The sequence below is a fragment of the Macadamia integrifolia genome, chromosome 2 (genome assembly GCF_013358625.1).
Source record: "Macadamia integrifolia cultivar HAES 741 chromosome 2, SCU_Mint_v3, whole genome shotgun sequence".
Taxonomy (NCBI): domain Eukaryota; kingdom Viridiplantae; phylum Streptophyta; class Magnoliopsida; order Proteales; family Proteaceae; genus Macadamia; species Macadamia integrifolia.
The window spans coordinates 2,951,766-2,966,469 of NC_056558.1; the positions used below are offsets into that span (position 1 = coordinate 2,951,766).

General features: G+C 39.5%; 2 protein-coding genes across 2 annotated transcripts; both read left to right on the forward strand.

Moving 5' to 3' along the window:
- Window positions 1-4,477: 4,477 nt before the first annotated feature.
- On the forward strand, window positions 4,478-7,220 carry LOC122059947 (protein ACCELERATED CELL DEATH 6-like). Its single transcript, XM_042623047.1, has 3 exons — window positions 4,478-5,108; window positions 5,596-6,125; window positions 6,521-7,220. The coding sequence occupies exons 1-3, from the start codon at window positions 4,499-4,501 to the stop codon at window positions 7,163-7,165; spliced, it is 1,785 nt and encodes a 594-aa protein (XP_042478981.1). The 5' UTR covers window positions 4,478-4,498; the 3' UTR covers window positions 7,166-7,220.
- Window positions 7,221-10,565: 3,345 nt separating this feature from the next.
- On the forward strand, window positions 10,566-13,415 carry LOC122089976 (protein ACCELERATED CELL DEATH 6-like). The gene is made up of 3 exons (XM_042659770.1): window positions 10,566-11,265; window positions 11,976-12,505; window positions 12,649-13,415. Exons 1-3 carry the CDS (start codon window positions 10,656-10,658, stop codon window positions 13,288-13,290), a joined length of 1,782 nt encoding a protein of 593 aa, XP_042515704.1. The 5' UTR covers window positions 10,566-10,655; the 3' UTR covers window positions 13,291-13,415.
- Window positions 13,416-14,704: the final 1,289 nt, after the last annotated feature.

Here is a 14,704-nt window from a genome sequence, read left to right on the forward strand (position 1 = left end):
TAATATAACAGATGTTGCAATTGACAATTCACATCTCATGGTGGCTGATTTCATTGCAAATTATCATTGGAATTTTCCAAAAGTTGCAGCAAGTTCACTACAAAACTGCTTTGCCTATGCTAATAACATTAATCTTCCTGGGTATGAAACGGAAGATAGGTGTGTTTGGAGCTGCACAACTTTAGGTGATTTCAGTACTACCTCAGCATAGAATGAGATTAGGAAAAGAAACCCAAAAGTCCCTTGGCATTCGATTGTATGGGGAAAAAGTTTGCAGCCAAGACAATCTACATTTGGATGGCGTTTAATGCATGGGAAACTTCCTACAGATGATATTATTGCTCGGAAAGGTATTACACTGGTTTCCAAATGCAACCTTTGCAATATTTCGGAAGAGTCAATAAATCATCTCTTTGCAAATTGTAGTGGCTCTGCGGTAATATGGGGAAAATTTTGGACAATTTGGGATATCCTGGCCGAGCTTTGCTGAGTTTGACTCACTTGTTTAGTGGTGGATTAGAAAGAAAAGAATAGTTACAATGAAGGAAACTTGGTCAACGGGATTGATTATTATTGCAGACAATATTTGGAGAGAGAAATAGTAGACGTTAAGAAAGGGTTTCGCAAAGTGCAAATCAAATCTTTGAAAGAATTAAGAGAGAATTGTAGGAGGTGAGCATATCATGCCTGAGAAAATCAAGAACCAGAATGATCTCATATGTTGTCATTGGTTGGGGCTGAAAACTATGCAAAATTTTCCCACTTGGCCCATAATAGAAGTCTACTGGTGCAAGCCTCTCAAGGGTTGGACAAAGCTTAATGTAGATGGGTGTGCAATAGGGAACCCAGGGAAGGCTGGAGCGGGAGGAGTTCTTAGAGATCACACGAGGAAGACTATCTCTTCTTTCAAATTTCACATGGGAATAGCAACAAGTTATATGGCGGAATTCAAAGGGCTCAAAGAAGGAATTAAAATGGCTATGAAAAGAGGAGTAGAATCGCTATGGATAGAGTCAGATTCGGTGGCAGTAGTAATTTTAGTCCAAGGAAGGTTTATTCCCTGGTATGCTATGCAGGATTGGATGGTGCTTCAGCCTTTCTTGAATGCAATATCCTGGAAAATCACTCACTGCTTTAAGGAAGCAATTTTAGTAGTGGACTTCCTTGCGAAAGACGCTGCAAAGTCAGGGATTTCTGATTCTAATATTACCTTTCCATCATTTATTAATGATAAGATTGAGTATGATGCAGTGGCAAGACCTAGATACTGCTTTTCATAGTTGTTTTTTCTAGGTGCTTCAAAGTTCCCTATTGATGGCAATGCCGAAGGTGGGGAGTTTTGAAACACAAAGTACTTTGTAATACAATATTCTTCCTTTTACTTTCTTAATAAAATTTCATAATTTCTAGCAAAAAAAAAAACCAAGGTGTCCGGGCCAGCTTATGCACACCTTGACTAATCCTCGGGGAGACTAGGGTAGCAACCCATCACCACTGTCTCCACTTAAATCACAAATCCATAAATGGGGAATCGAACCTGGGACCGTGCGCCTATCCACACAATCCGCGCCATATCTCTAACCTTCGGATCTTGTAAACCTAAGCTCCTGAAGCCTTCGTGCTATTATCTCTGTTACCACCCTTACACCATCTTCAAACCCCTCTTTTCTCCATTTCTCTCAAACCCCATTCAAACTCCACCCCTCCCAAACGTCATCTGAACCCCACCCCTCTTGCACATCTCGCCACCCTTGACAATCGACTTGTAGAATAACTCTCCCGAAAACCCAGAAAACCTCGCCCTTTGTTCCACTCCCAGAGTGGCTTCATCACTTAGTCCACCATTGCCCTGGGATTCATTGCATTTATAGACACCTCATTTTGTCACCCTTGGAAGTCACTCTAACAATGATGAGTATCCCTCGAGGTTGAGAGTTCTCTTATTTTTTGTATGTTTCCCACACCCTTTGACTCATTTACAAACTGTTTATGAAAAATGACAAGAGGTGGACCCTAATAAATTAAGTTATGAGATCTTGCATACTATGAAACATAAGAAAAGGGGTTACGGATTCATGAGCATTGAGTAAGATATGAGTAAAGTGTATAACTGTCTGGAATGGAATTGCATTTGATCTACATTGATTAATTTTAGATTGATCCTCATTGAGTAAAACTTAATATGTTTTGTGTGGAGCAAGGATTTAGGGGACGTCACCTATACCATTCTGATCCGGATTGGATCAGATCAGTGGATATCTCAGATTTTTTTTTACTATTTTACTCCTGAAACGATATGGATAACCGATCCAGATCAGTCAGGGATTGGGGACAGATCTCAACCGATACCAATCCAATAAGGCCGAAACGAGACCCATATGTGAAACCATGGTGTGGAGTCTTCCCACCTTGTTGTGTTGCTCAATAGATCACCTCTTCTATTTTTTAAGCCATCTAGAGGTCTACAACTAGGAGACCCCCTCTCATCCTACTTTCATCTTGTGTGTTGAGGTGCTGTCTTCTCATTTCTCAAGGGCCTTATATCTAAAGAGAATCCATGGTACCAGGCCTTCTCAGGTTGAAGAATCCATATCTCTTGTGGTATTCGATGATGATCTGATTTTCTTGCTGCGCCATTAGTCATGAGATTCAGGAATTTTAGTCTATCATTGAAAAGTATTACTCATTCTCAAGGCAAGAACTTAATCTTTAGAAGACTAGAGCACATTTCAGCCCTAATGTTGCTGCAGGATTGAAAAGATGGATATTTGAACATTTCAATATCCTCTCCGATCTAGCTATGATTCTTATCTTGTTAGTCATTTCACTCACAAGAAGATTACAAACAATCAATGTAGTGAGTTTCTTCTTCGAGTTCGATCAAGACTCTTCACACTAGAAATCTAAGTTTCTCAACCCTAAAAGGAAGCAAGTCTTGATTCAGTCAACCGTATCAGCTCTCCCTCTTCATTATATGTCTTGTTTTAAGCTCCCCTCTTCGATTCTTTCCTTATTGGACTCTTCTAGTAGAAGTTTTTTGTGTTGTATTTTTTTTTTGGGTTCTACCAGAGAAGAAAATGCATCCCACAACCAGCTGACTCAAATTTTCAAAACCAAGAAATCATGGGGTCTGAACGTAATTATATCTCCCCATAAATTAAGCTCTATTGGCTACGAAGGCTTGGATCGAAACTTCTTCATCCAGATATATCACTTTGGGGTCGTATCATGAAAGCTAAGTACTTTCCCTTTGGTTCCTTCTTCACAATATCCTCCTTCATCTTCTTAGAGATGGAAGTCCATAATTTTTGTAGAAGTATTCTCTTCTAGGGACTTCTTATTTGGGTTAGACATGGGCACTCTATTAATCCATGGTATTCAAAATCGTCTTATTTCTACAATGGGAGTAGCTATTAAGGCCCTTCATTTCACATCAAAATATTGCTCATATTAGATATCTTATAGTCCTTAAAAGTTCATGTGCATTGTGCTTAGAAATCTCCTCTTTACGGAATCCTCAAATTAAGGAAGTGGTGTTAAGTTTGTCTCAAATTCTTGATTCGTTTTAAAGATTGACCCACTCAGACATATTTTGGTGGCGACCCGAATGGGAAGATTTTTGAAATCTGTGATGGGTGTGGTTCAACACGCGGCTTGGAGGAGCATATAATGTACTATCGTCTGGCTGATCAAGTCATTGTAATTTGGGGGTTTTTCAAGTTAAGGTTTTAGTGCGAGTTTTCTCGTCGTCACTTGATTGTAATATCTCTTTTGCATAGTGAAACATCTTCTTCTTCACCCGAAGACATAGCACACCATACCAATGTGTGAACCTCGTTAAATCTTTATGTATTGTGTGGATTTATCTTGATTTATTTTCGGACTTCTTGGTGTTTGTTCTAACAAGTAGGTATATTCAAAGTGAATAGTTTTGGACATCAATCCTTCCTCTTTTGTGCCTAGTCTTAGTTGACTATTGATTGGCAGTCTTCAAATCCATTTTGTAAACCATTTTTCTTTTTCTATAAGTAATATATCTTAAGTTTTTCTTTAATATAAAAAAAAAACATAATAATAAATAAATAAAAAGAAGAATTGGGCCCTAAGAACAATATTCAAAGTGAAAATCTTTGGCCAGCAAAAGAGATATATGTCCTTGGCAATCTTTAAATTGTTCTTGCCTTGGGGCAGTGAAAGAATAAGAAAGACAAGAACAATTTAAAGGTTTCCAGGGACATGTAATGATGATAAAGTAGGGACAATCAGCAATAAAGCCTACGAACCGTTTGATTGGTTTCTACCAAAACAAGAGCCTTTGAGTTCTCACACTATTGTGTTATAGAAGAAGCTAGAATGAGTACAATAGGAAAAGAAGTATATGGTTCCTTTTCACTGGGGACCACACGACACCTTTCTTTGAAACTCCTTATAAAGAGCGTACTATGAATCAATCTATAATCAAACATTTTGGGTTGCATTAAGGGTTTGCTTGTGGCACATGAGTGAGAGAGCTTGCTTTGAGAAAACCATGAATCAGAAGCTTTACTGGGCTGCAAGAACCGGTGATACCACCCAGCTAAAGCTAAGAGAAATCCCTGATATAGATAAGCAAGCAACGACGCCCACATCCAACACAGCCCTTCATATAGCTGTGTACTACGGACAGTACAAGTTTGTGCGAGAGCTCTGCACCCAGTGTCCGTCACTACTAACACAGGCAAACTCCGAAGGTGACACTCCGTTGCACGTCGCGGCGAGGACTGTAAATGACAATAGGGGCCTTATAGCTAGCTTTCTTATCTCAGGAATAAGAGCTGTTGATAGTGAATGTGGAGGTGCAACTGAGAAGCTGAGATTGAGAAATAAGGATAATTACATGCCCTTGCATGAGGCTGTTCGAAACAACAATCTTCAAGTGGCAATGTTGCTGACTGAGGCCGATCCTAATTGGTCTTGTCACGACAATGATGCCGATATGTCTCTGCTATACTTGGCTGCTCGAACGGGAGACCTAGATATGGTAAAGTTGCTCCTACAAAACCCAGCAGCTTATGGTGGACCCAAAGGCGAGAAAGCTTTGTATGAGGCTGCGGCCAGGAAAAATTTTGGTAACTTCTATCAATAATCCTTCTGCTTTATTTATTTATTTATTTTTAATGGACCGAGTTTTCTTACGAATCCCAGTAAGATCATCGAGAACCATTCTCGTTCAGTATCATGGAATCCACTTGTTCTCTCTTTTATCACAATAGGATTTCATATTGAGTGGATTCCATGTCTGCATCAAACACCATACACCTTCCTTGCACTCTTACCATTCACCACATGTGATCAAAGCCACTCAAGGGGAAGGAGCAGTCACACTTTTCTGACTCATGTCAGCCCTCGTTGATCCTTTTTTGTCTGTAGATGGGTTCTTTTCCTTGCGACAGTGGTGGCGTTGCACATGACAGCCTGAGCACCTCGAAATGTGTACATATGTGTTGGCTTTTGTGTCCAAGGTGCTCAGGCCATCCGATGTGATGTTCGCCAATTTGTTGGGGTCCTTAACCAGTACTGATTCTCTCATTTATCCTTTTGTATGTATGGTTTCAGATATTGTGAAAGAACTTACAGAAAAGGATATACAAATCATGAGAGGGGGAGACGAACATGGAAAAACTGCTCTCCACTATGCAGCAGAATTTGGCAACCATAAAATAGTGGAGAAGTTGATATCGAAATACCCATCCAGTGCATATACTTTGGACCAAAATGGTCACTCTCCACTTCACATTGCAGCAGCTGAATTCCAGCTTAATGTAGTTGACGAGATGATCAAGCATTGCCCAGATTGTACGGAGCAGCTAAGCAAGGATGGAAAGTCCATTCTTCATTTTGCAGTCAAGAGTGAAAGCTTGAGAATGGTTATATATGTTGTGGATATATTGGGTCTGGATGGATTGATGAACAAGGCAGACATACATGGAAATACACCTTTCCATATGTCTGCAAAACTCAATTATCCCAAGACATTTTTTTATTTTGCATTTGATGGTAGGCAAGATCAATTGGCACTTAACCAGGAAAATCAGACAGCTTTTCAAATTCAAGACAAGCAACCTCGCAACTCCATATTTTCCAAGGTATATATATTACCGATCCCATTAAAGTATTTTACCACCACATGCCATTCTTGTTAGTGTACGATATCTTGTATTCCGTCACAGTTTAATCCAGGGAGTACTAGTGCAAGCACCTCGACAAGGTTTTTCGCTATATATATATTTTTGTAGCGAGAGTTTCTTTATCTGTAATGCAAGCAATATTAAGAGGTGTGAGGACGAACGATATAACCCTATTCTCCATTGATACTAAAGCAGGATCTCATCTCACCGAGGACGTAGACAATCTTATTGAACCTCGTAAACCTGTGTGCATTGTTTATTCTTATTTTTCCATTATCTTCTATCTCGTTTTAAGGTTGCATTTCTACAATTCTAATTCCTAATATTAATTTATATATGTTCCTTGATTGCAGATGTCGCACCAGTGGGTCAAATTTTTGAGACTAAAGAGCTGGAGAGAATGGTTCAGGAAGCTTGAGAAAGAGGGACAAGAAGAGAATACTGAATTGATTGAGTCATACATGCAATTGGGAAGCACTTTGGGGACTATTGCAACACTCACAGCCACTGTTACCTTTGCATCTGCTTTAGCAGTACCTGGTGGGTTCAGTAGTGGAGATAACTCAATCCAGGGAATGGCCACACTTGCTGGAGACCCATTCTTTGAAGATTTTATGATAACTGATACCATTGCTATGGGTTTCTCCTTAACAGCTATGTTTCTCATACTCTTTGGGACCTACTTTAACAACAAAAAAATTGTTATTTTTATGGAAACTGCAAGAATCTTGACCTTCTTGTCATTCCTATCAACTGGGATGGCTTTCATGGAAGGTGTTGCAGCAGTGTTGCCTGGTGGGAATCTCAAAAATCTCATCACTCGTGGATATGGAATTGCTGTATGGTGCCCATATTTTTTTGCAGTAGTTGGGTTTCTCATATTTTTTTATCCATTAGTGGTTCCTACTGCTCTACTTGCTTACCAATATACGCCCCATCATCTTAGACGACATGGATGGTACTCTAAATTTATTGGGTATATGTGTTGTCTTTACTGATGATATGTACTAATTTATGACTTCTGTAATAATAAATCTATGTATTCTTTTGCCATTTATTTATTATTTATTTCTTAATTATACCCTTATAATAAAAACACAACCTTTTATATGACTTCTCACAAAATGTAAACTTCTACCACTCCTTCCCTGATATTTTAAAATACCCAAATTACCCTTGCTTTACTTAAAGGAAATAGATCCACCTCTTACTTCTCCTTTTCCCCCTTACAATGCAGCTCCTCTTGCCCACTGCTGCAACCCCCTCACCTCTCCCCTGTAAATGAAGAAGATTATTGGATCAGTTATCAAATCAAACTCTGATCAGATCAAAATCAATATCTGATCCACTAATCTCCTCGTCCTGAAGTGCATCTGAGAAAAAGTACAGCTATTAAATTTTCTTTCCGAACCACCACCACTAGTTTGGAGCGATGCAGTGAAAAAAAGAACTGTTCTTTTGTTTTTTAACCAAGTACCACATCATGGCACTTGAGCGTGGTTCCATTTTTTTGAATATTTATACATTTCTACCTTTTATATCTTTTAAGCTCAGGCCTATCCTAGATGTGGTGCTTTTTGGTAAACATTTGGCTTTTGTAACTATGACCAAAAAATCCCCTCTTATTATCACTGACAAAGATATAGATGCAATTTCTTTATTTTAGTGCTGTTAAATTTTTCTTTTCATTAATTTAAAAAAAAATAAAAAAATACAACCACCTTCCAAACTGAATTAGATAAATGCATGCCTATTATGCCCATGCTCATGTCCACGCCCATGCCCACGACTCATGACACTTCAGTCTTTGGTCGTGGTTAGAGCATTTGTCTATTCTACAAAGCCCATAAAAGATATGGTGAGGTGTTTCCAGTAGGAGAGTGGATCTTATGCGTGCACAAGAACCAATGGGAGCACACAAGAAAGCATCCACAAAAGAGTTATTTTTCCTTTCATAGAGGCGGATTGATCATTTCACCCCATGTGTCTAGGTAGGGGTGAAACAGAGCCTGGTTTCTTAAAAACCTAACCCAACCCTAGGTCCCAAAACTCAACCCAACCCTAACCCAACCCATCCGGGCTCAAGGTTGGGCCGGGTTGGTCAAGTTGACCCTAGCTAGTCTTTTTAGTAGAATCATATTCCGATAAGTACGATTCAATTCCTAAAATGAATTGAAACCTGATTTTTTAATTAAAACCCTAAAATGAATTCCTTCATTAAACTATATTGAACATGATATTTTATCATTCTTTCATGGAGATTTTATGTGCCCCTATTTTTCATGTGCCCCCTTTTTTTAATCCCCTCCATCAAAAGTCACCATATTAAGACATAATCTAATCATTCACTATTGTTATAATTTCATCTTAATCTAAAATAATGCTCAATTTCCAATACATAAGGACCAAGAAACACAAGTACTGCAAGCCCCCACCTCTACTCATTCCTTTTTTCATGGCTGTAGAGATGGGCTTTTCCTTTGGCTTTGTGCTCTCTCTTTTTGGCTATATTGTTCTCTATGATATTCTTGTTATGCAAGAAATTCTGTTGACTAGGAGAGACAACTGCATTCTGTAAAGCACAATAATAATCAAGGTTAGACTCAAGGCGGGTTAGGGTCGGGCTGGGTTTTCTATGCCTCAACCTAGGCCCAGCCCAACCCCATACAGGGTTGGGTCGAGTTGGGCAGGATTGGCCCTCATAGTCGGATTAGACCGGGCTCGGGCTCGGGCTCAGAGCGGGTTCGAATCATTAGGGCTAAACTTACAACCCTAGTCTAGGGACAGAGCCACACTCCCCATAGAAAACTTTTTCCCAAAAAATATTTCTAGAAGGAAAATTTAAGTTATCTTTCATTCTTACATACACGAGGGAGAATCAACGTTCTATTCCAGACAAGTTTTGCTCAATCCTACATTTGGAAGCAATAAATTTACAATTAGTGGTGGTTATCATATCAAAGAGACAAACCTTATATTTTTCTTACACCCCTTACCAAAAAATTATATATTTTCTTTACACAAATGGGAGAGTAGTATTAAAAAAATAATAAAAAGAAAGCAATGTCCACTAGACAATTAAATCAATATCGTGGCCGCTCAATAACCACTTGCCAGAATAACACGTCAAAAGGAGGTAAGGGGTTGCAGGGCAGGGGTGGGAAGGAGTGGAAGCGGGACGGGGATAGGATGGAGGAAAGAGGTGGGGGTTGTAGCAATGGAGCAAGGTGAGTTGCGTTTACAGTGAGAGATGGGTCTCACTTTTATTAATAGAAGCGTAATTTGGGTATTTTAAAATACCAAGGGAAAAAGAGGGGTGAGAGTTTCCTTTATTTGGGGAATCACACGTGACAGTTTAAGTAGTTTAATTTGAGTAAATGTGAGGCAAGTACAAGGGATCGATAGAAATTTCCCATAAAACAATGCACTCAGTCACCATAAAAACAGCTCGTGTTTCACAGGGACAGTGCGAGTTGGCACTAACAGAACATTATTCAAAGCGAAAATCTTTGGCTTAAAGAGAAAGCAAGAGCAGCTATTTTTATTCTTCTTTCTTTTTTTCTTTTATTTGTTTTGGGTACAAATTTTTATTCTTCTTTCACTGCCCAAGGCAAGAACAATTTAAAGGTTGCAAGGGACATGTAATGATGCTATAGTACAAACAGTTTAAGGGTGTCAATAGGTTCTATTGCAGTTATTCGGTTCGGTTTTGGTTTCATTTCAAATGGTGATAAGGTGGACAGAACCGAACTAAAAACCAACTCAATTCCACATTTAGATACTCAAACCAATTCAATTCGACTCTGTTTGATTTCAGTTCCAATTCGGTTATGATATGCAATTTTAATTCGATTTTGTACCTCGATTTTAATTCGATTATGAAAGCGATTCCACTTTTAGACCATGACTGTGATGAACCAAAGTCATAATGGGCTCAAGTAATGGGCCTTATGGCTATTGCTAACCCCAAAATTGTCTTAACATGTAAATATGTGATGATAAATTACAAAAAACACTTACCACCTAAAAAATCTTTCTTAACGATATTAGGGTTTTTGTCATTTTTTTTGGGCTTTAAGAGCAATTTGATTCGGTTTCAGTTCGAACCAATGGTTCTTACACCCTAAACCAAAACCAAGCTGAACTGAGGCCCATACTCATACTCAAACCCAATTAATTCGGTTCGGGTTGATCCGGATAATTCGGCTCAGTTTCGGTTTCGGTTTGAAATTGACACCCTTAGCTATAATGCCTGCGAAGCCTTTTATGGATTTATACCAAAGCAGTTCTCACTTTAGTGTTACAGAAAAAGAATTGAGTGCAGGAGTAAAACAAGTATAGGGTTCCTTATTCCCACCTCAGAAATTTACTGGATTGATCGATCATACTTGAGGAACATACTCTTTGAAGCTCCTTATAAAGAATGTACTATGAATCAATCCATGATCAAACATTCTGTGTTTCATTAAGGGTCTACATTGTGGCAACATGAGTGAGAGAGCTTGCTGTGATAAAACCATGAATCAGAAGCTTTACTGGGCTGCAAGAACTGGTGATAATGCCCTGTTAAAGGCACGAGAAATCCCTGATATAGATCAGCAAGCAACGACGCCCACATCCAACACAGCCCTTCATATTGCTGTGCACTATGGGCACGACAAGTTTGTGCGAGAGCTCTCCACCCAGTATCCATCGCTCCTCACACAGCCGAACTCCGAGGGTGACACTCCGCTGCACATTGCCGCAAGGACTGTAAATGACGAAATGGGCCTTATAGCTAGTATTCTTATCTCAAGAATAAGAGCAGATGACATTGAATGTGCATGTGCAGCTGAGAAGCTGAGATTGAGAAACAAGGATAATTACATGCCCTTGCATGAGGCTGTTCGAAACAGCAATCTTCAAGTGGCAAAGTTGCTGACTCAGGCTGACCGTGGTTGGTCGTGTTATGACAATGATGCTGACAAGTCTCTGCTATACTTGGCCGCCCGAACGGGAGACGTAGATATGGTAAGGTTGATCCTACAAAACCCAGCAGCTTATGGTGGTCCCAAAGGCGAGAAAGCCCTGTATGAGGCTGCGGCCAGGCAACATTTTGGTAACTTCCATCAATCCTTCTGCCTTCTTTTTTTCCTATTTGTTCTCTTTTTTAGAAAGAGGGGGGGGGGGGTGGAGGAGGAGGGTAGTGACTCTTGGTCTGATTACATGGGGAGATGCCATCAAACTTGAAAATTTCTCACCTTGACAAATGCTATTTTTAAATTGTGTCCATGGAGTACGTGGGGAGATGCCATCAAACTTGAAAATTTCTCACCTTGAGAAATGCCATTTTTAAATTGTCTATGGAGTGGTTTGAAAAATTTTCAAACAAGAAATCTAACAACAGGCGTACCTAGTGCACAATGTTCCCGTCACTACGGGGTCTTGGATCATAATCTACACAGCTATTCCCGCTTCACAGAGAAGCTGTTTTCCGGCAAGAACCCATGACCACTAAGTTGTGTGTGTGTGTGTGTGTTGCTTGGAAAGGGGTCAGGTTTAGGCTATCTGAGCTAAGAACCCAGCCCAAGCACAACCCAACCAAACCTCAGGTATTGATTTTTCAGCCCAGATTCAATCCAAAACTTAAAATTGTCCAGTCCAATCCAGCCCGTGGTAAATTCATGTATGGATGGAACTCGCAATCTGGAGGAATCTGACTAGAAATCTAAGACAGATCAGGCAGATCCTGATTTGACTAATGGAGTTTTGAAACAGTGGTGTGTGACCATTTATTCTCCCATTTATCCTTTGTATGTACGGTTTCAGGTATTGCGAAAGAACTTACAGAAAAGGAAATACAAATCATCAGAGGAGGAGACGAACATGGAAAAACAGCTCTCCACTATGCAGCAGAATTTGGCAATTATGATATAGTAGAGAAGTTGATATTGAAATACCCATCCAGTCCGTATACGTTGGACAAAAATGGTCACTCTCCACTTCACATTGCAGCAAGTGAATTCCAGCTTAAAGTAGTTGAGGAGATGATTAAACATTGCCCAGATTGTACGGAACAGCTAAGCAAGGAAGGAGAGTCCATCCTTCATTTTGCTGTGAAGAGTCAAAGGTTGAGAATGGTTATCTATGTTGTGGATATATTGGGTCTGGGAGGATTGATGAACAAGGCAGATAGACATGGAAATACACCTTTCCACATATCAGCCAAACTCAATTATTCCAGGACATTTTTTTATTTTGCATTCGATGCGAGGCAAGATCAATGGGCACTTAACAAGGAACACCAGACAGCTTTTGAAATTCAAGACAAGCAGCCTCGCAACTCAATATTTTCCATGGTATGTTATTCATGTCCTCATTGTGTTTTATGTTGTTCTAAGCTGTAACTTAAGCTGTAACTTTATATATGTATGTTATTCTAGCTAGTTCAATGTTAAGCTATACAGGGCTGGCCAGGTGTGTTTGATGTTTATCCTTGCAGGTGTCAAACCTGTGGGCCAAGTTTTTAAGGCTAAGGAGTTGGCGAGAATGGTTAAAGAAGCTTGAGAAAGAAGAACAAGATACTGAAATGATAAAGTCATACATGCAAAAGGCTGGGACTCTGGGGACAGTAGCAACTCTCATTGCCACTGTTACCTTTGCATCTGCTTTACAGGTACCTGGTGGGTTCAATAGTGGAGATAACTCAATCCCGGGAATGGCCACACTCGCAGGAGACCCATTCTTTGAAGATTTTATGATAGCTGATACCATAGCTATGGGCCTCTCCTTAACAGCTATGTTTCTCATACTCTTTGGGACCTACTTTAATAACAAAAAACTCATCATTTTTATGGAAGCTGCCAGAATCTTGACCTTCTTGTCGTTCCTGTCGACTGGGATGGCTTTCATGGAAGGTGTGGCTGCAGTGTTGCCTGGTGGTAACCTTAGAAATCTCATCACTAGAGGATATGGAATCGCCGTATGGTGCCCATATTTTTTTGCAGTCGTTGGGTTTCTCATATTTTTTTACCCATTAGTGGTTCCTACTGCTCTACTTGCTTACCAATATACGCCCCATCAACTTAGACAAAAAAAGTGGTACTCTAAATATACTTGGTATATTTGTTGTCTTTACCGATGATATGTACTAATTTATGTATTCTACCAAGCTTTCAGGGATTATTAAATCTATGTATTAATTTGTTATGTGTGCAAAAAGAGAATTTCATTATCTTCCCTTCTAATTATATTGCCTACTTTTGACTACCCTTGATCCTCCAAGTTAAATGACTGAAATGAATTGTTAGATGGGCAATATTTCTCCGTAAGTGAATGGTGGCATGGCATTCTAAATTTCTAATAGGGAACGTCGGAGTCTCATCATCAGTCTATGCATTCAAGTCACTAGAAACAAGGAGAGGCAGGGTTGGTTTAAGTCCAACACACAGCAATGGCACAACTATATGACTAACAACCATTCTTGAATGGTGCACAAGGACTAAACACACACTCCAGTAAGGTGACAACCAAATGATTTCAGTGACTAAAATTTGAGGTTTAATCATCAAAACAGACCTGGCCGGCATGAGCAAAATTTTTAGACTGAACTTAGGCCAGGTTCAAGCCCTATGTTTCAAATTCAACCATTTATTCCACAGCAATGTGGTTTTTCAGGTTACCACAATTCTGATCAAGCAGAGGAAGAGAGATTCACCATTCACTTCTGGATCACCGACCGCCAGGTATTCAGAACCAGGCCAATACTTTTAAAACCCTAGAGTTGCTTAAGACCAGTCTCCTTGATGTACATAGCAGGTCAAGGTACAGAAAAGGTAGGAGGTGATATCCTTAGCATATCTGTTTGCATAATTTGTCCACAAAACATGCACTCTTTAACTTTACAATCATAATGTCTTTCTTTGAGTATCAAGGTCTTCGTACAAAAGATAGGTTGTATCATCCATTAATCAAACATGTTTGGAAGCTTCCCAAACTCTTATTAACATTAAGAGAGAAGTTTATCTCTGGGGAGGGACCTTTCCTGAGGAGTTTTCTGAACCTGAGGATGGGGAGATTACTGGAAAATTTCTAGTCCCTGTTGGGGTTTTTGCTCTGAAGGGCTGTGCTGGGATTGGTACTGCTGGAATGATGGGTGGAACTACGGCGGGGCACATTTAAATTCATGTCTACTGCAAATGGATGTTTGTAGACGTATCCAAATATACTGTGCAACAGATCATAATGAATCAAAATTTTCTGTTTTGTTCACTACACTACTTTTAACCCAACAAAGATTAATGTCATTGCCCACCATGGAAGCAACATGCAACTAGATTAGGTCAACAAAAAGAAGATTCAAGGCCCAGCTTCCTTATATGTATTTGCCCATATTTTAAGGAAGGAAATGGATTTTAAATTCCTATGAAGTACATGGGCATTGCAGATTATTGATGTTTATTGATGTAATCTGAGAAGTTTATGGTTTACATGCTGATGTGTATGCAATACATGGAGGGACAGAACAAAACCTTAGTACTTAGGTTGGGGAGTGATTG

Bases quoted from the DNA above. Each gene is read 5' to 3' on its own strand.
- LOC122059947 (XM_042623047.1), top strand. From the start codon at position 4,499: ATGAGTGAGAGAGCTTGCTTTGAGAAAACCATGAATCAGAAGCTTTAC. The intron at 5,109-5,595 runs GTAACTTCTATC...GTATGGTTTCAG, and splicing joins TGCGGCCAGGAAAAATTTTG to ATATTGTGAAAGAACTTACA. The intron at 6,126-6,520 runs GTATATATATTA...CCTTGATTGCAG, and splicing joins GCAACTCCATATTTTCCAAG to ATGTCGCACCAGTGGGTCAA.
- LOC122089976 (XM_042659770.1), top strand. From the start codon at position 10,656: ATGAGTGAGAGAGCTTGCTGTGATAAAACCATGAATCAGAAGCTTTAC. The intron at 11,266-11,975 runs GTAACTTCCATC...GTACGGTTTCAG, and splicing joins TGCGGCCAGGCAACATTTTG to GTATTGCGAAAGAACTTACA. The intron at 12,506-12,648 runs GTATGTTATTCA...TTATCCTTGCAG, and splicing joins GCAACTCAATATTTTCCATG to GTGTCAAACCTGTGGGCCAA.